This window comes from Balaenoptera physalus, assembly GCF_965194825.1.
Source record: "Balaenoptera physalus genome assembly, chromosome: 13".
NCBI lineage: Eukaryota > Metazoa > Chordata > Mammalia > Artiodactyla > Balaenopteridae > Balaenoptera > Balaenoptera physalus.
The window spans coordinates 62,629,432-62,647,475 of record NC_138892.1 but is presented as its reverse complement, the minus strand read 5'-3'; the positions used below and the strand labels follow the sequence as shown (position 1 = coordinate 62,647,475).

Genomic DNA, 18,044 nt, shown 5'->3' with positions numbered 1-18,044 from the left:
CAAGTCTCTTATCCTACAATAATCCTTTCCCTTGGGTTTTCTTTCCTTTCAAATTAATTTCCCGTCTCGCTTCCTCTTCCTGCCAGGCTCCATTAGAAATTGTGTTCGGCACTCACAGTTTCCTCGTCCTTGCCTCATTCAGACCTCAGCCCGCTGACATTTGGCTTCTACCCCTACAGCGCCAATGAACGTGCATGCAGACAAACGGAAGGCAGTCAGAGGGAGGGGAGGGACAGGGGAGAAAGAAAGGGTGACTGTATTAGGGAGTGGTGGCCACGGAATGGAAGCCCGTATCTGAGGAGGTGCGAGACGCTGGCATCCAGGGCGCAGGTGGAGAGACAGTCTGTCCTCAGAGCCCGGAGGCAGAGAGAAAAGATGGGTGCGGAGGTAAGTTCAGGTGGGGGAAAGAAGGTAAGAGAGTTTTTAACCAGAGGGCTTTGATTTTCTCAGCGAAGAAGAAGGCTATGATCTATTGCTGAGAACGAGGGTGTAGGGTACAGGGTGGGCGATAGGAAGAGAGTAAAGAAACTTTGCAGCAGCAACCAGGGGGACTGGGAGAAATTGCTGACCAAAGGCAGAGAGAAACCCTTAGCAGCAAAGAGGATGCAGCTGAGCCTGGGGACTGTGAGTCGGTGGTGACGCCGGATCTGGAGGATACGGTTTTCTTCACGAGGCGTTGCAGTTTAGAGCAGAGAAGGTCAGCGTTTAGGCTAAACAGGGCTGGGGGTTTATCCAGGTGGAGGAGACTGAAGGGTAGGGGCCAGAGAAGGAGGGGTACAAGGAGTCCAAGCTGGAAAGAAAGTGTGAAGGAGGGTAGTGGGGGGTTAGAAAATGGAATGATTGGGTTCAGGACTGGAGATGCTGATGTGGCTGAAGAACCCATCTGCCGCAAGTGAGAGAGTTATGAATGATACCGTGGTGTGAGATCAGAGTTTGAAACTTCAGAGACGAACCAGTTTAGGGTCTAGAGAGGGGACAAGGGCAGAGACAAGAGAAAAAGGATGAACGTGAAAGTCACTGGAACTGAGGAGCTAGGGAATGATCAGGCTAAGATGCTGAGTGGGTCACGTGCCTGGAGATGAGGGTGCCAGGGTGAAGAGGAGCACTCAGGACCAGGTGCCAGAGTCCCTGGTGAGTGTGAGGGAGTGGCCAGGGGATTAGGAGGTGACTGTGGGGCCCGCAGGGACCAGCCACAGGGGAGGGGGTGGACGCGGTATAGCATGAGCCTCCTGGGAGTTTGTAAAAATTACAGTGATTTGTACAATCAATATATAAAGGTAAAATTTCAATCAGTATATAAAGGCTTTTCTTCTTTTCAATAGATAGCATTCCTCTGAACGTATGTAGCCCAATGCATTGAATCACATCCCACTGATGGGCGTTTATGTTGTTTCCTGTTTTTCGCTAGTATAAAATAATGGAGGTAGAGACCACATGTACGTGTGCACTTTTGGTGAGAACATCTGTAGGATAAGTTCCTGGCAGTGAATGTACTTGATCAAGGACAAGTGTATTCATTTTATTTGTTTTGTTTATTGAGGTAAAGGCAAATGTCTTTAATTTTGATAGCTCTTGCCAACTTGCCCTCTAAAGAAGATGCGCCAATAGACGATCCCGCGCACAAAGGACAGAACTTTCTGTTACCCACACACTTTCCAACACTGTTAGCAAACTCGTCTTTGATCATCTGACAGGTGCAAATGTCTTTTTATTGCTATTCTTGTGGCATTTCTTTAATTTGAATGAAGTTGAGCATTTTTTTTTCATATTTACTATTTGATTTTGTTTCTTTCTTTTCTTTTTTAATAAGTTACCTAGTAGTTCAAACTGCCAAGGTTCAAATCCTGGCTTTTCTACATATTAGCTGTGTGACCACGGGCCATTTACTTAAATTCGTTGTGTTTCAATTTCTTCTTAAAATGAGATAATAACGTACACTATGCGAAGTGCTTAGAACAGGGCCAGGCACACGCTAAGTAAGTACTCTATAAGCATTGGCTGATAATATCCATGTCTGTTGCCCACTTTTCTGCTGTGTTGTCTTTTCCTTATGGATTTGTCTCTTCTGGAAAGCCTGTTGGCTGTCATATATGTGTTTTGTCATTTGACTTTATTTTTAAGACATTACATTCCACGCGAAAATATTACATGGCTTTTGTTATGATTGCAATCACTGGAATTCCAAGACAATGAAAACACATTATGCCTTAAAGATTTTTTTCTTTAGGAATTTGAGGAGGTGTTTTGAGGGGATGGACAATGAGTAATGGAGCCAGAAAGAATGTCTCTCCCACCTCTCCAGAGAGGACCAGCCAGTTCCAGCTTTGAGGGCTGCAGGACGGCGGTGTCTGGACAGGTTTAGTGACACCAAGCAGGGCTGCGGAACTTGGGCTGCTTGTTTGTTCACAGCTGGGTCCAGGGGTGCAGGGGAGGCCAGGCGGGCAGTGGGGGGACAAGTGATGTGCATGGCGGGTGTGTCTGTGTGTGTGTGTGTGTGTCTGTGTGACAGAACGCTACAGAGATGGAAGTGAGCCTCTGGTTTACGGAAGAACAACTGCGAAAAGGTTTTGGAAATTAATTCATCTCAAGATTATGCCCGGAATCTCCTAACAGGGTCTCCGTGAGGCCAGCAGAGGCATGGGCTGGTGGGAGACTGGGTTTAGATGAACCAATGGACGGGGCAATCTTGTGGGGCAGGAACTTGATCCTCGGCCTCTCGGTGTTGACACTCCTCGTGAAGTCCTCCAGAGGGTGTTTCTGTGGGCAGCCTGGCACCCAGCGGGCTCATGGCGTTGGCCTAGGAATGGAGAGACAGGAAGAGACTGGTGAGGGCTGGAGCCACCAGGAACGCTTGGGGGAGGGGATGGGGAGGCGCTGGGCGGATCCTGGGTGGGTCTGGAATGGGGAAATGTGGCCGAGGCGAGGCTGCATCCTGGGCCTGAAAAGCCCGCAGACCTTTTCTCCTTTGTAGTGTCCTCCCAGCTCGCTCTCCCCATGAACCTGAGGATTTCGTCTCTGGTGAAGAAGCTGTGGCCCAGGGTGGGGCAGCGACTTATTCAGGGTCACCAGCATTGCCCTGCCAGCGTTCCCAGGCCAGGCTCTAGGGAAGCAATGGGGGTGGCGGGGAAGGGAGGGATTCCTGGCATGGGCAGGGCGTAGCCTCTAGAGGGCAGATCCAGGTTGTGGGGGGGCAGCTGTGGAACTTGGGTGGGTTTAGGGGGTGGAGGGCGAGGGGGCTGGGGTAGGAGGTAGTGGGGAAAAGAGGATGAGCGCTGAAGGGTAAGGACTTTGGAGTGTATGAGTGTGTGTGTGTGTGTGTGTGTGTGTGTGTGTGTGTGATGTGGTATATACGTGCGTATGTGCATGTGTTCATGTGAGTGATGTGGGGTGTGTGTGTATGAATGTGTGGGAGTGTTTATGTATGCATATATGGATGTGAGTGTGTATGTGTGTGATGTGGTGTGTGTGTGTGTCTCTCTTTCTCTCTCCCTCTCTCTCACACACACACACACACACACACACACACACACCCTGCAGCAGACACACTGAAGGTCTCCTTGGGCATCCCTCAGCCTCTGGCCTGAGCTGTCCCAACACCAATATGGAGGACAGGGAGGGGAAGGGGCCTGGGTCTCCACTGTGATCACTGAGAAGGGGCTCCTGTGCGTTAGTCCTCCTTGTCTAACTGAAATGGAAACCAGGAAGGGCATTCCATCCCCAGCCTCCTCCACCCAGGATGCCCCCAAGGGCTTGGTCTGAAGTGACAACCTGGCCAGCTCACTGGGCGGGACTAGAGGTGGACTAAAGGTGACAACATCCTGTCGGCTGTCTTTTCCAAAGGCTCCTCAGGCTGCCCCTCTAGCAGAGCTAACAGCACATTTATTCCCATCTTGGGCTGGGTTCGAAACTGCTGGGAATTGTTTGGTGGTGGTTTCAGGTGGGGGAGGTGATGAGAGCTGGGGACGTTTAAACAGGAAAGTGGCAGGGGTGGGGAATGGGGAGGAGTGTCTGAGGGCAAATACAAGCACGTTGCACAGACATACGTACAAAGGCGTGCAAGCGTGTATTCACAGACACACCTATCCCCCTGCCCCCCCGAACATAGACGCCCACTTGTATAAGTACATTCACAGACATGCAGACACATATGTAAACACACATGCCTAGGGTGTGCACGCAGCCAAGCCCAGGGCAGGTGCATACACACAAAAGTGTACAGACATTCACACAAAGTGTCTCAAATACAAACAGGTGTCCCCTTCCTCTCCAGGGACAAATAAACTAAGTGGACAGAAATGTGATCTGGGGCAGGGGGAAGTGCAGGCCCAGGGTAACCATCACCAGGAGATGTCTACTGGAGCGGGGAGGAGAGGGGCAAGAGTGGGGTCATGCCCCACTTGGCCTGGTCTCTGTATGCAAATGAGGCGTGGGGACACGTGGCCAGGGAAACCAGTTCACCCAGACCCACCTTGAGGTCAGCTTACTCAAGAGCCGAGCTCTCTCAAGGAGGAGCTGGACTTGGGACGGAGGCTGCCGGCGAATGCCTTTCTGGCTCTCAGTAGCTTGGGGAGGGGATTGGGGGCTGACTCCTGGGCTAGAACATTTTGTCCACCCCTTCCTCCAATCTTTTACCGCTTGATCTTTCTGCTCTTGTCTCAGGAATCTGGATATTCTTCACTCCTTCCCCAAGCCTCCTCCAGGGAGCCTTCCCTGACTGAGCCCGTTGCAGATCGACTGGGACCGCTGTCTTCCACCGCTCTCTGCGTCCGCCTGCACCAAGGGGTCTGAGCCTCTGCGGCCCTCCTCCCCACTCTGGACGGTTCAGGCTTGGACCGAAAGCCTGGGCCTCGGAGGGGTGGACGGCGCGATGGCGGAAGCGCGGCCCCGGGAGGAGCTGGCGGGCAGAGAAAGGTGGCCGGCGGCCAGCCCCGCCCCTACCTGTGTAAGCCTATCCGCCCGCGCCTAGAGGATAAAAGCGGCCAAGTCGCCCGGAGGTCAGCGAATTCGGCCCCCTGTCGCCCGCCGCTCGGTCCAGCCCGGCCCAGCCAGCATGTCCATCCACTTCAGCTCCCAGGTCTTCAGCTCACGCTCCTCCGCCTTCCCGGGGCGAGGCACCCAGATGCGCCTGAACTCGGTGCGCCCCGGCGGCTTCGGCGGCAGCAGCATCAGCCTCTACGGCCTTGGCGCCTCGCGGCCGCGCGTGGCAGCGCGCTCATCCTACGGGGGCCCAGCGGGCGCCGGCATCCGCGAGGTCACCATCAACCAGAGCCTGCTGACCCCGCTGCAGGTGAACATCGACCCCTCCATCCAGCAGGTGCGCCAGGAGGAGCGCGAGCAGATCAAGACCCTGAACAACAAGTTCGCCTCCTTCATCGACAAGGTGAGCGGCCCGCGCTGCCCCAAGCCAGGATCCAGGCCCCAGCAGCCGCCCCGCAGCGCACGTGGGCCAGGGGCTGGGGGGGCTGGTGCCTGCTCTCTTTCCGCCGATATCTGGGACTGTACCCTCTCCATGAACCCTGTAGCTATTTTTGTCCCCCTCGGCCTCCAAGCCCTCTCTTCCAGTAAGCTACCCAAATCTCCCTGCTTTTTCCTCCGGGAATGTGTGCGTGGGTCTGTCCGGTTGTCCTGGTGGGCTGTGTCTGTGAGTCGGCTGGGGTTCTTGGGCAGCTTTTGTCATCTGAGTCAGGTTGGGAACTCCAGATGCCAAGGCCAGGACTTCTTTCTCTGGGCCCCCTTCTCTGAGAGGGGGCTGTGCGGAGTCAGAGATGGGGCAGGGTGAGATTCTCCCCTCCCCCCCACTTATTATCTAGCAGATGCTGGAAATAAAGGGCTGGAGGGAGGCAGGCTCCTGGCCCCATCGGCCCCACCTACCTGGTCCTCCATCCTCCTTTTGGTGGTAGGAGGTGAGGTTATACTTGCCCTTGGAGAGAGCCCATCTGGGGGCACTGAGGGTCCCGGGGAAGGGCCATTTAAGAGGTGTTTTTCCTCTTATGTCCCAAAGGGGTGGGGCATAGAGATGGGGGGGGGAGCGCACTTGTGGGGCTGGACCCAAGAACTAAGGGCTAGCCCCCCTGGGCCCCTCTGGCCAGGGCCTCCCCCCTGGGCGTAGAGCAGGCTTTCCCTTTCCTGCCTTTGTGCATCTCTCTGCTTCCCTGGTCCCCCATGTCCTCCTCTCCTTCACCCTTCAGACTGTACACATCCTTCAAGTTCTGGGGCAGCCTCCGCAGGAAGCCCCAGGCGCAGGTTCCCCCCGCTGATGCTCGGCTGCAGCCCCCAGATCCTGCTGCCTGTGTTGCTGGTTTTGAGGAGGCTCGCTTCCCACCACCAGTCATTTTGGTGCTCCTTAGGGACTTATTTTACATTGGCTTGATTGTAGCATCCTGTCTTGAGGCTTTGTTGGAGAAAGAGGGAAGGGGAGAGAGGATACTGAGAGAGGAAGAGATGAGGTCCCAGCCTGAAGGGAGGGGGCCCGAGTCGGGCTGAGGACACAGACAGGAAGGGGGCAGCCGTTCAGAGAGGGAGGTGGAGGCCATCGCCTGTGATGCGATGGGGAGCAGAGGAGCGAGGAGGCCCTACACTGGCACATGTCAGTGACCTGAGCCCTGGACACACTCTGAGACAGCTGAGACAGAGAGTATCCTGGAGGAGAGAGCCAAGGGCTAGGGGCCCAGGTTGGGGGAAGAGCCAGTGGGAGCGTGGATTCTGCTGGATGGCTGGAGACCCTCCCAACCGCACTGTGGGTGGCACGATCTGCCTCTCATGAGTTTCCTTCTCCCGCCCCTTCTAGGTGCGGTTTCTGGAGCAGCAGAACAAACTGCTGGAGACCAAGTGGGCACTGCTGCAGGAGCAGAAGTCGACCCAGAGCAGCTGCCTCCTGGGCATCTTTGAGGCCCAGATTGCTGGCCTGCGGAAGCAGCTCGAGGTCCTGCAGCTGGACGGGGGCCGCCTGGAGGTGGAGCTTCAGAACACGCAGGACGTCGTGGAAAACTTCAAGAACAAGTACTGCCCCGCAGTACGACCTGCTGGGATCCATGCCCTGGGCCCATGTGCCCCTCTCAGCTCACCCTCTGCAAATCCTCTCTGGGTCAGGGGTCAGGGGGTACAGCTGCTCAGAACAACAACTCCCAGAAGGGAAGGTCTTGATTAACACGTTCCCTGCTTCTCCTCTCTCCTCTTTGTCTCTGGGGGCCGTTTCCAAGTCGCTCTGGTCCTTTCTTCTGACTTACTCCCGGTGAAATATCTCAGCCTAGCCCTGATCTGCACTGCTCCCTTCGGAAGCCTGACCAAGGCCCAGGAAAGGGCAGGGCAAGAGATGATGTGCGTCAGAACTTGCATGACCCTCAGATTATTCTAGAACAACTCTGTTTTGTTCCCGTGAGGAATTAGAGTCCAGTAAGTTTCAGGGGCTTGATCGAGATCGCATAGTAGGTCACTGGGAGAGCTGGGGCTTGTTTTTGGGCCCCTGACTCCCAGGAGGAGACCTGGAACCAACTGGGGAAGGAAAGAAGCAGAGAGCATGATCATTGTGAGCGATGGGAGGGGTTGTGGGGGCTGGGGGTGGGTGCGGCCAGGGCAGGAACCAGAAAGGAGGCTGTGAGGAGGGGCAGGGAGTGGGAGGCTGGAGGCCGGGAAGGCTGGGTCTTGAGGACAGGCCTTTGAGGTGCCTGCTGAACTCTCTGTTCACATTGAATAGAAACCAAAGCCAGAGGCTGGGCCAGGCATCCCTGCCCAGTGGGCACTCGGGGTAATGAGTGAGTTCTGTGCTCTGCCTGGCGAGATGTATGACTAAGCCGGAGCAGGGACACTGGCTTTGACTGGAGGTAGAACAAACAAAGGCCTCTGCAGAGAGTGTCTCTCCATTCCCAACCCCCCCCCATCCCCACCCCCAACTTCTCTAAGGCAACAGTCAACAGGATTAATCCCATGGCAGGTGGAAGGCAGGTGGAAGCAGACCGGTGCAGGACAGGGAAGGCCTGGGATGACCCGTGAGCCCCTGCTGTCAGGTGTGCATCTGTGCACACATACCCCCCCAACCCAGAACCCACAGAGCACTTTCCTGGGGAGCCAGGCTGAGCTCCAGGCCGGGGCTGAAGGAGGAACTGGAAGGGGTCCTGAGTGCAGCTGCCCAGGGAGCTCCTATCTGCACATCCTCTGGGCCCAGTGGCACAGCAGGGGTGGACAGACGGCCTTGCAGATATTTTCCTAACTCTTCTAGAGGCCCTGGGGGAGTGGGACTTTGGGGGTCTGGGCTCCTGGAGGGCCTCTGCCTGCCTGAGCATCCTGCTCCCCGCTAAAGTTGCCCCACATCGCTCCTGCTGTTCTCCAGAAGCTCGTGGACACTGCTGACTTTCTGCTTCTGACACCTATTTTGAATCCTCAAGTAAATACTGGGTCAGGCCCACCTGCCCTCTTGCTCTGTGCCCTGCTTTGCTGGCGTCCTCCTATGGGCAGGGGGCTGGCTCCTTGGGAGAAAGAGGGATGGAGGCGGGGGCTCTGGGAGTAGCGATGGGGGCTTGTCACCTAGTTGGGGGCTGGTTCTTCCTCCTTCCTGAGTCCACAAGGTTCCTCCTCTTCAGGCCCCTTCTTCACCCTCAGCGGGTGGGATTAAGCAGGTTAAGGTGTGAGCTCAGGCGTCCGATGGCCAGGCTTCAGGTCCGGGCTTTGCCACTTAGCAGCGTGGTGACTGGACAGAGGACTCAGCCTCTCTGTGCCTCTGTTCCTTTCCCTGCGAATCATAGCACCATTGTTACAGGATTGTTGTAGGGATTAACGGAGAGAATGCAGGGATTAACTGAGAGAAGGCATGGGAAGCACAGAATGGGGCAGGCCCCGTACAGAGTGGTCCATAAGCTTGGCTGTTATTCGTCTTCTCACTCCCAGTATATGCAGCCTTTGTCCTTTGATTCACATATATTCCCAGCTCCCTCACCCCCATGCCTGCCAAGACTCAAAGCCCTAGGAACAGCCATATGGAAAAGTCAGGGACATTTTGTTTCGTAGCTGACACCTGTTTTTTCAGGTGTGTCATTAAGGAGGGGGTAAAGGTGATGCATGGCAGACTTTCACACCTGGATATGGGGGGATGGAGGCAGAGCTGCACCAACACCATGCTCCCCTCCTTTACTGCAGGTACGAAGATGAAATTAACCGTCGCACGGCTGCTGAGAATGAGTTTGTAGTGCTGAAGAAGGTGAGGGGGTCAGACAGGTAGGGTGGGTGGCATTGTAGGAAGCACAGGGGACAGGGGACCACATGCCTCTCACCTGAGCAGCCAGTAGGGACCTGTGGTCAGGGTCTGGCTGGGTCTATAAGAAGGGAGCGATGGGCTTGGAGAAGGAGAGATCTGGAAGCCAGCCATTTATAAGCCTGCTTCGTGTACGTATGTGAACATATGTGTCTGCATGTCTGTGTGTGTGTATTTGTGTGTAGGTGTGTCTGGCGAGTCACTAGACTTGTTTCTGGGCTTTTGGAGGGGTTAGAATTATGACTACAGGATGGAGGTTAGAAGGGACGATTTCAACCCCAAATAAGGAAGTGCTCTATCAGAACATTTAATTACAGTTGAGGGTGGCACATGGCATGCCTGAAATATTTACTGAATGAATAGGATGGGGTGCCTTGAGGCAAAGTGAGCTCCCCGTCCCTGGAGGTGTGCAAGTGAGGTCAGAAGGCCTTAGGAATATCTTAGAGGGGATTGACTTAAGATTCTGATTCAAAACACACTCACTCAGTGTTCCAGGCCCATCCACAGAAATGTAACCTGCCCCGGAGTGCTGGGCCCTTGGAGATTCAGGGATGAGTGGAAGTGAGCCCTTTCCACAGGAGCTTAACCACAGCAAAGGATGGCTCTCAGGGGCCCAGACTTGCGGTGTTATCTGTTGCCCACCTGCCTTATATCACCCATGCTGCAAGCTACATATTTAGGCTAGAGATTTGCCATCTCTGGGAGCGGTGTCCTGGAGTCTGAATGATTTCATGCTCTCCCATTTGACGGATGAGAAGCTGAGGCTGATAAAGTTGAGGTGATTTGTTCAAGGTCACATAGCTAGTAGGCGGCAGAGCCGGGGGTGTGTCTAAACCACTAAAGCCTTTAGGAACTGGTAAAGCGCTAGGTTTGGGGCTTCAGGCTGCTCTGGGCTATCAGCGCTGAGTAGGCACCTCCAGTCCTGGGTCTGCGCGGAGATGATGTTCCTCTCGAGCCTGGGTGGGTCCAGTGGAGGGAACTTCGCACCGTGGGCGTGTCAGGCAGCCTGGAGGAGCTGTACGTTTCTTGGTAGGGCAGCGGTGATTGGTTCTGGGGGTTGGACAGTACTGGCTTGCTCCCACCCCTAAGTGTTTCGCGAACTGAGGACATGGTGTCCCTCTCCCCCTTCTTACCACCACCCCTCCCAGGATGTGGATGTTGCCTACATGAGCAAGGTGGAGTTGGAGGCCAAGGTGGACGCCCTGAATGATGAGATCAACTTCCTCAGGACCCTCTATGAGGAGGTGAGGACCTCAGGGTTGGGAGATGTGCCACAACCTGCATGTCCTAGCCAGGGGGCTATCTGGTCCACCCCCTGCCTCTGGGTCAGCCGGGGTGTGTGTTGGGTGCATGTAGGGGAGTTGATCCTACTCTTTATTCTTTCTGGATTCAGGAATCCATGGTGGGCGAGGAGTTCAGTAGGAGCTGGAGCAGCACACCAGGGTGGGATGATCATTTGTCAGGAAGGGGGATTGGGAGGGGCTGGAAGGAACCAGGAGGATGTTGAGGGATCCGGGCTGTGACAGGGTTCACAGGTGGGCTGGGTGGGCTTGCAGGGGAGCCTGAGTCAGGAGAGACTGGAGTGCCTGAGGATTTACACCCACCGCTCGGCCACCCTCTCTGCCTGCCCCTCCCATCTCCCCTCCTGCTCACGCTTGCCCTGCCCTGGGCTTCCAGTTCCTTTCCCTCAAGGGGATTTAAAAACCTCTTCATCCCATCAGTGTGAGTCTCTGGACTTAGGCAGAAGATAGGGTGGCCGATCATCTGGCTGGTCTGGGACATAGGAAAACGTGACGCAAATTACAGACCAGTTCTCATTTCTCTTCAGTCTGGTCTTTACCTGCACATCCAGCCTCCATTAGCAACTCCGAGAGAATTTCCACGTGTGTTAATTTCAGGGGCTGGATCCTTGAGGCTGGCTTTGGGTACTTCTGGTCTCAGTGTGGGCCTTCATATGTCTATCACATGTTATATATATGTGTGTGTGTATGTATATATAATTATTTTCCTCTCATTATGAAATACATACTCATTGCAGAAAATCTAGAGAATTAAGTAAAGCATAAAATTGAAAACAAGTTTCCTATACCTACTCTTATCATCTTGATACCTACCTTGTCAGACTTCTTCTGTGCATATATACACATAGAGATATAGAAATACATATATTTAATAAAATAGAATCATACCTTTTTTCATGTAACAGTATACCACAGATCTAGTTCCCTGTCCGTAAATACGGCTGTATCATCGGTGTTAAAGGCTGCAGAGTGTGCATAATAGGGTGGAACATGACTTATTTTACCCACCCCCTTGTGACCCCCTTCACAGCAGAGCTCAACTCCACTAGCACCTCGCAGCCAGGAGCCGCCGCAGTTCACCACACTGTCACTTGTCTGTCCGCTGTGATCCTGCCAGACTCTTTCATTTCAGAAGGTGCTAATGGGCTTTTCTGGGAGCCAGGGCTGGTGGAGCTATTTAGTAGGTGCTGGGTCTGTGCCCCCTGGCTACCTGGTGACTCACTCCCACTCTGGTCTCTTCTCCCTTTTTCTTTCCCTAGTGTGCGGGGAATCCCAGGATGGGCACGGGGACAGGGATGGGTCACGCCCCAAGTCCTGATGTTCTGTCTGGTCCCTACAGGAGCTGAAAGAGCTGCAGTCCGAGGTCTCAGACACGTCTGTGGTCCTGTCCATGGACAACAGCCGCTCCCTGGACCTGGACGGCATCATCGCCGAGGTCAAGGCCCAGTACGAGGAGATCGCCAACCGCAGCCGGGCCGAGGCCGAGGCCTGGTACCAGACCAAGGTGGGTGGCCGCTGGAGGCATATTTTCTCTTCCTGGCAGAGTCCTTGGTGGCGGCTTCCCTTGCTCCTCACCCTGTCTCAAGCCTTTGGGGTCTGGGTCCCACTGTGCTGACAGACACCAGGGATTAAATCTGTGGTGGTCTCCAGTGTCCTGAGAATAAGAGGAGGAGAAGGCCAGGTCCCTGCCCAGGGAGAGATTCCAGCCTGATGTGGGGGGAGAGGGCAGAGGAAATGGACATGGATTAATAATTATTATAGCTAAAATCTGGCAAGTAAGCACAATGCTAGGCAAAGTTTCAAATGTTTTACCTGTATTGACTCATATAACCCACAGAACAGCCCTGTTAGGTAGGCACTATTATTATCCCCCTTTTACAGATGAAGAAACTGAGGCACGGAGAGGTTAAGTGATTTGTCTAGCTCTGCACAGCTAGCAGATGGAAGAGCAGGGACCAGATCCTGGGTCTAAGGGCTCCAGAGCAGGTTTAATCGTTATATGCACTGGGTGTGGGCAGGGCAGCTGACAGTACAGGTGCTGAGGGAATGGGCGGGGAGGGGGTGTGCTGGGGCAAACCAGTGATCTGGGGGAGGGAGCCTGAGGGTTTAAAAGCAGCATAGGGCAATGTCTCTGCAGAGATAGGGAGTCATCCATGGTGCGTGGGAGGACACATGCATGCCAATAACGACTTACTGTGTGACACTAGGCCAGTCCCTTCTATTCTCTGGGACTCATTCTCCGCATCTGTAAAATGGGTGGTGCTGACGAAGAGGTTAATAGGTGAGGATCTCAGACTTCCAGTGATTCTCCAGCATTAGGACATAATGGGAATGGGAAGAGCCCCGGGATCAGTGGGAATGGGCCCGGTGAGCCATCCTTGTCCTCCCCATCCTGGCTGGCAGGAAACTGAACCCCTCCCCAACCCCACTGTCCGGGAGTCTGGCCTCCTGGCATCGGGCAAAGCTTGCTGGGAGTCAGACTGTCCCTCCCTGGGAAGATAAGCTGGGAGGGCTTGTCACTCAGAACCTGGGGCCTTCCTTGGGTCGGGAGAAGACAAGTCACCTGTAATCACGGCCCACCCCTTGCCATACTCTTCTGTGTGGTCCCTCCAGTTTGAGACCCTCCAGGCCCAGGCTGGGAAGCACGGGGACGACCTCCGGAATACCCGGAATGAGATTGCGGAGCTGAACCGGGCCGTCCAGAGGCTGCAGGCTGAGATCGACAGCATCAAGAAGCAGGTGGGCACCAGCCCTTCTCCTTGGGGCATGTGAAGGGCAGCCGGCTGGGACCACGCTCAGGATGAGGAGCAGGAGGCTGGGGGCGAGGGTGTCAACCCCGCCCCTGCTGCTCTGGGGACGAGGCTGGTGCAGCTCAAGTCTCTCGGGCCCACCTGTGAGCTCTCTAGGACGAAATGTTCTTGGCCAGGTCCTGCTTGACCGAAGGGAGAACAGGAGTCCTAGCTGGGCATAGAGCTTGTGGAAGGAGCCTCAGGCTGGCTGGCTAGACTAGAACCACCATTCGTTACCACACTGGTACTGAGCCCTCTCCTTGCACCTAGCTCTGGGTGCGATGTGTACCTGGGGGAAGGGGTGTGGGGGGTGGCAGGCCGGAGGCCAGCAGAGTCCCTCACTATGACTCCCAAGGCCCCGCCCCACCTGCTGACCTCACTCCTCACCACTCCCTCTCTGGCTGCGCTCTTGCTTCCTGTAGCTTACATTTGCCAAGCATCTTCATGCTTCAGGGCCCTTGCACTTGGTGTTCCCTCTACCTGGAATGTGGTTCTCCCAGCTCTGCACATGGCTGCCCCTTTCTCACCCCTGGGGTTTAGGACAAAAGACCTCTTCTCAGAGATGGCTTCCTCAGCCACCCAGCCGCTCTCTCAGCAGTCTGTGTGAGCTTCCTGAAACACCTATCACTCTCTGAAATTTTCTGTCTTATTACTTTAGTATTGACTTATTAGGTAAGACTTATTAATTAAGTATAAATAAGTATTGTCCCCTACCTCCACTGGGATATTACAAATGCCTTAAGAGCAGGGGCCCCCGTCTGGTTCACTGCTCCTCCCTTCCCAGCACCGGACACATAGTCAGGGCACAGGTCTCAGACGACAGACTGATGCGAGGAGGTGCTGTGAAGCTGGGGTGGGGGGTATTGATGAGGAAGGGTCCCCCAAGCCCTGACCAAGGCATGGGGGTGGTCGGGGCAGCTAAGCCTGGGCGGGTGTCTGCAGTGGGGAGGGAGGGAAGCTGATGGGTGGTGACTACTTTCCAGATGAGCTGGGGGATGGGATGTGGGGGTGATCTACCCAGAAATGTCCTCCCCTTGGAGCCCTGCAGGCCTTTTTACATGAGGGCGAGGGTGGAAGCTTTCTCCTGGCACAGATTCAGGGCTGTGAGTCACCGGTGCAGCAAGCCAGCATCCAGCCCTGGAGGGGAGGCACAGAATGATGAATGGCGGTTTCCTAAACGCCGCAGCTTCTGCCACATCCGGTTCTCCTCTTACCCAACAGGGCAGAGCCAGACTCTGGAGCTGCAGTGTCTATCACCGTCGGGGTATCAGAGGCAGTGGCATGGCCTTGCCAAGGGGGCACCAGTGTGACAGGAAAGGGCACTGACCAGTGGATGGGGGCAGAGGGCATCAGCCAGCCTCCTGGGCAGGACTGGGGGCGTTGGGCAGAGAGGAAGAGTGCGTGCTCTGAGGGGAGAGGGTCTGAGGGCAGAGCACGGTTGTGAGAGGGCAGGAGGAGGAGCACCGCGCTAGGGGATGGGGATGGTGGCTCTCGGGGCTGAACAAGAAGCGGCTCAGGACTAAATAGGCTCCTCTAGTGAGGGACGGGCCACGAGAGAGGGAACACTAAGGCCAGGCAGGAAGCGGCAGCTGCTGCTCACGTCCGTCGTGAATCACACCACCCCTGCCCAAACCTGGGGCCTGTTGACTCGGAGTCTAGGGGTTCCAAGCAGCGTCTCTGTACTCCAAGTCTCCCTGTTCTGGGCCTGTTCCAAACTGGTTCCTATTTTGAAGGTGTTTTTGGTTCTGGTCAGCTGCCTGAAATTTGAGGACTAAACTAGAATCCCATAGCCTTGGAACTCCTCTAGCTAGGGGTCAGGTGTGCGGGCATTTGTAAATCATACTAGCATTTACTCATAATAGTGATCATAATAGCATTTATTAAATGCTTGCTGTCTACCAGACACTGTGCCAAAGACTTTTGTATTATTTCATTACTTGCAATATCTCTCTATACATACTGTGATGACTGCTATTTTAGAAAAGAGGAGACTTTTGGCTTAGAAGGGTTGATTCATCCAAGATCACATGGCTTGTAAGTGGCAGAGCCAGAAGTGGAAGCTACGCATTGGGTATCAAAACCCATGTTTGAAACCCTTGGGATTCCCTGGTGCTTGGGAGAGGAGGCTGGTGCCAGTGAAGCCACCGTCAGCAAGGTGCCCAGATGCTCACTGCAGTATGGGGAAGCAGGAGGGCAGTGGCCGGTGAGGCCTGCCCCCCCAGCTCAAAGCCCCACTACTCCCCACAGCGTGCCAAGTTGGAGGCTGCCATCGCCGAGGCCGAGGAGCGTGGGGAGCTGGCCGTCAAGGGTGCACGTGCCAAGCAGGAGGAGCTGGAGGCCGCCCTGCAGCGAGCCAAGCAGGACATGGCCCGGCAGCTCCGGGACTACCAGGAGCTCATGAGCACCAAGCTGGCCCTGGACATCGAGATCGCCACCTACAGGAAGCTGCTGGAGGGCGAGGAGAGCCGGTGAGGACAAAGAATCTGGAGAGGGGATCCTTCTGGGGCTCAGTGAGGCCTGGGGCTTGACATTCATCCATTTGCAAGCATTTCCTGTGTACCCTCTTCTGCAGGGCACTGCGTGTGGGAAGTGCAGGGAGGGTACAGATGATGCTTGCTTCTTTGCCCTTGATGAGATGACTTTCGAGAGGGAAAGACCATATGGTGTAAGCTCAGAGGGAAAGTTGAAGTAGTAACAGCGCTTTCGTGTGTGTGTGTGGGGGGGGGGGTGGCTATTAGCAAGGTTATCTTATTTGATCCTCAGAACACATCAGGTAAGCAAGACAGGTATTATTGACTCCTTAGTGTACAAAGGGGAAATTGTGGTTAGTTTCATTAATTGAGGGGACAGGGCCAGTGTGCAGTCAAGCTCTGCTGATTCCTGGTCCAGGCACCTTCCATGGCGACAGGCTGCTTCTCACTACATAACTGAGGGCTAAGTCACGTGGTATTGACTGAGCGTGGTGAGGAGGTAAATTCCCCCTGTCTCCAGAAATATTTGCATACTCACCTGCAGCCTGAGATGAAGCTGGGTTGGGTTAGTCTTACAGGGAATTCCTCACAAAAAACTCCACATCTATGTCCATGAAGTTGGGTCTTCATTAGTACCTTGATGGCTTGATTGACTCATTCAGTCAACAGACAAGTGGCCTGGAAGCTTCCTAGTGTCCCCATCTCTTGCCCTTGCTCTTGACCTTTGCCCTGCCCCCTTCCAGGATTTGGGGCTGCAGCTGGGCTTCCCTCACTCCCTCCACTAAACTGAGGCCTCTCCTCCTCCCTGCAGAGTAAACTCATCCCCAAGGCCAAGGGCTTGGTGACAGTGGAACTGTGAGTCACAAAACAAACACCCAGCTGTCTCGGATAGATTTTTAATTTCCAGGGCAAGACCTGTTTCAGCCCCACAGCCTGCTTATAACCACCCCCTCTCCTCCCTCCCCCCTCAGTCCCGGCTGGAGCTGAATTCACTCAGTCAACGATTCACTAATTATTTCAACACATATTAAGTAATTACCGTGTGCCAGACCTCATGCTAAGGACTGGAGATGCAGGAATCAATAAGCTCCAGCCTTCTTTGAGGATTTTATGATCTGGTTAAGAGAGGCAGCCATCTACATAAACAACGAGAACAGCTGCCATTTACAGAATCCTGTGTGCCCAGGGCTTTAGGTAACTTATGTTATTTAGCCCTCACAAACAACACTGAGGTTGGTACTGAGTTAGGCCCCATTATAGATGAGGAAGTGGAGACTCTGAGACATTCCCAAGGTCATGTAGCCAGTAGGCAGGAGGGCCAAAGTGAAAAGGCTGAAGGAAGGCTGAACGTGTGGGGACAGAGGAAGGAACCTCAGTTCTGCTCAGGGCCTGGACGGAGGGGTGCGGGAGTGCTTCCTCCAGTGCTGAGGAGAGAGCAGCCCTCACAGGTATCTCCTCTGCCCCAGGATGACCGGAGCTGGAGTGGGAGCCGTGAACATCTGTAAGTCCTTGGCTGCGGGCCCATCACCTATGCCATCCACACTAGGCTGGGTCTATTGGATGGCACATCGGCCTGAAGGCCTGGCCTTCTGGAGGCTGGGAGCCTCCTTCCCTTCAATAGCTTTCAGCAGGGGCCTGCAGCTCCCATCCAGAGAGGCTCAACAGCCCAGGAAAGCCATGCACCGGACAGGGTGGGTGGGGGCAGTGTGGAGCTGCCCTCATCTCTGTCTGAGGCTCCTTCTGGGTTGGCCCCTGGCTGTTGGTGGGAAGGGAGGTGGGTGGGAGGAGGGAGATGGGCAGCTATGACAGGAGGGTGGGGGCCTCGGGTAGTGGGCCTCACGCCGATGGAGACCTCCTCCCTTCTCTCTCAGCTGTGGTCAGTTCCACGGGCGGTGCTGGCAGCCGGCTGACCTTCGGGGGAACCATGGGCAGCAATGCCCTGAGATTCTCCAGTGGTGGAGGGCCTGGGGCCCCCAAGGCCTAATCCATTAGGACCACATCCGTCCCCGGCAGGAGCACACGCAACTGAGTCCCTGGTGTGGGGAGACACCATCGTCTCAAAAGGACCTCCATCCCTGGTCCCATCCCTGGTCCCAAGACTGCAAGGCAGTCTGAAAAATGATGTCAGAATAGCTTCCAATAAAGCAGCTGCTTTCTGAGGCTTGGGTGAGCCCATGCCCACCACCTGGTATCCTGGCTTCATTAGGCTGGGCGGGGAAGGCGGTGGGGAGGGGAGGGC

The 18,044-nt window shown here is 54.9% G+C and overlaps 1 protein-coding gene across 3 annotated transcripts; it reads left to right on the top strand.

The window, feature by feature from the left end:
* Window positions 1–4,916: 4,916 nt before the first annotated feature.
* On the top strand, window positions 4,917–17,989 carry LOC309641158 (keratin, type II cytoskeletal 7). 3 transcript variants are annotated; one of them, XR_014252545.1, is made up of 10 exons: window positions 4,917–5,380; window positions 6,788–6,999; window positions 9,130–9,190; window positions 10,393–10,488; window positions 11,885–12,049; window positions 13,159–13,284; window positions 15,582–15,802; window positions 15,907–15,999; window positions 17,272–17,306; window positions 17,677–17,723. XR_014252545.1 is itself a non-coding variant. In XM_082420902.1 (9 exons), exons 1-9 carry the CDS (start codon window positions 5,051–5,053, stop codon window positions 17,787–17,789), a joined length of 1,359 nt encoding a protein of 452 aa, XP_082277028.1. In that variant the 5' UTR covers window positions 4,917–5,050; the 3' UTR covers window positions 17,790–17,989. The 3 variants fall into 3 exon arrangements, 2 of the variants coding, with proteins under 2 accessions (XP_082277028.1, XP_082277027.1); XM_082420902.1 differs by lacking the exon at window positions 15,907–15,999 and having other exon boundaries at window positions 17,677–17,989; XM_082420901.1 differs by lacking the exon at window positions 15,907–15,999 and having other exon boundaries at window positions 17,245–17,306; window positions 17,677–17,989.
* Window positions 17,990–18,044: the final 55 nt, after the last annotated feature.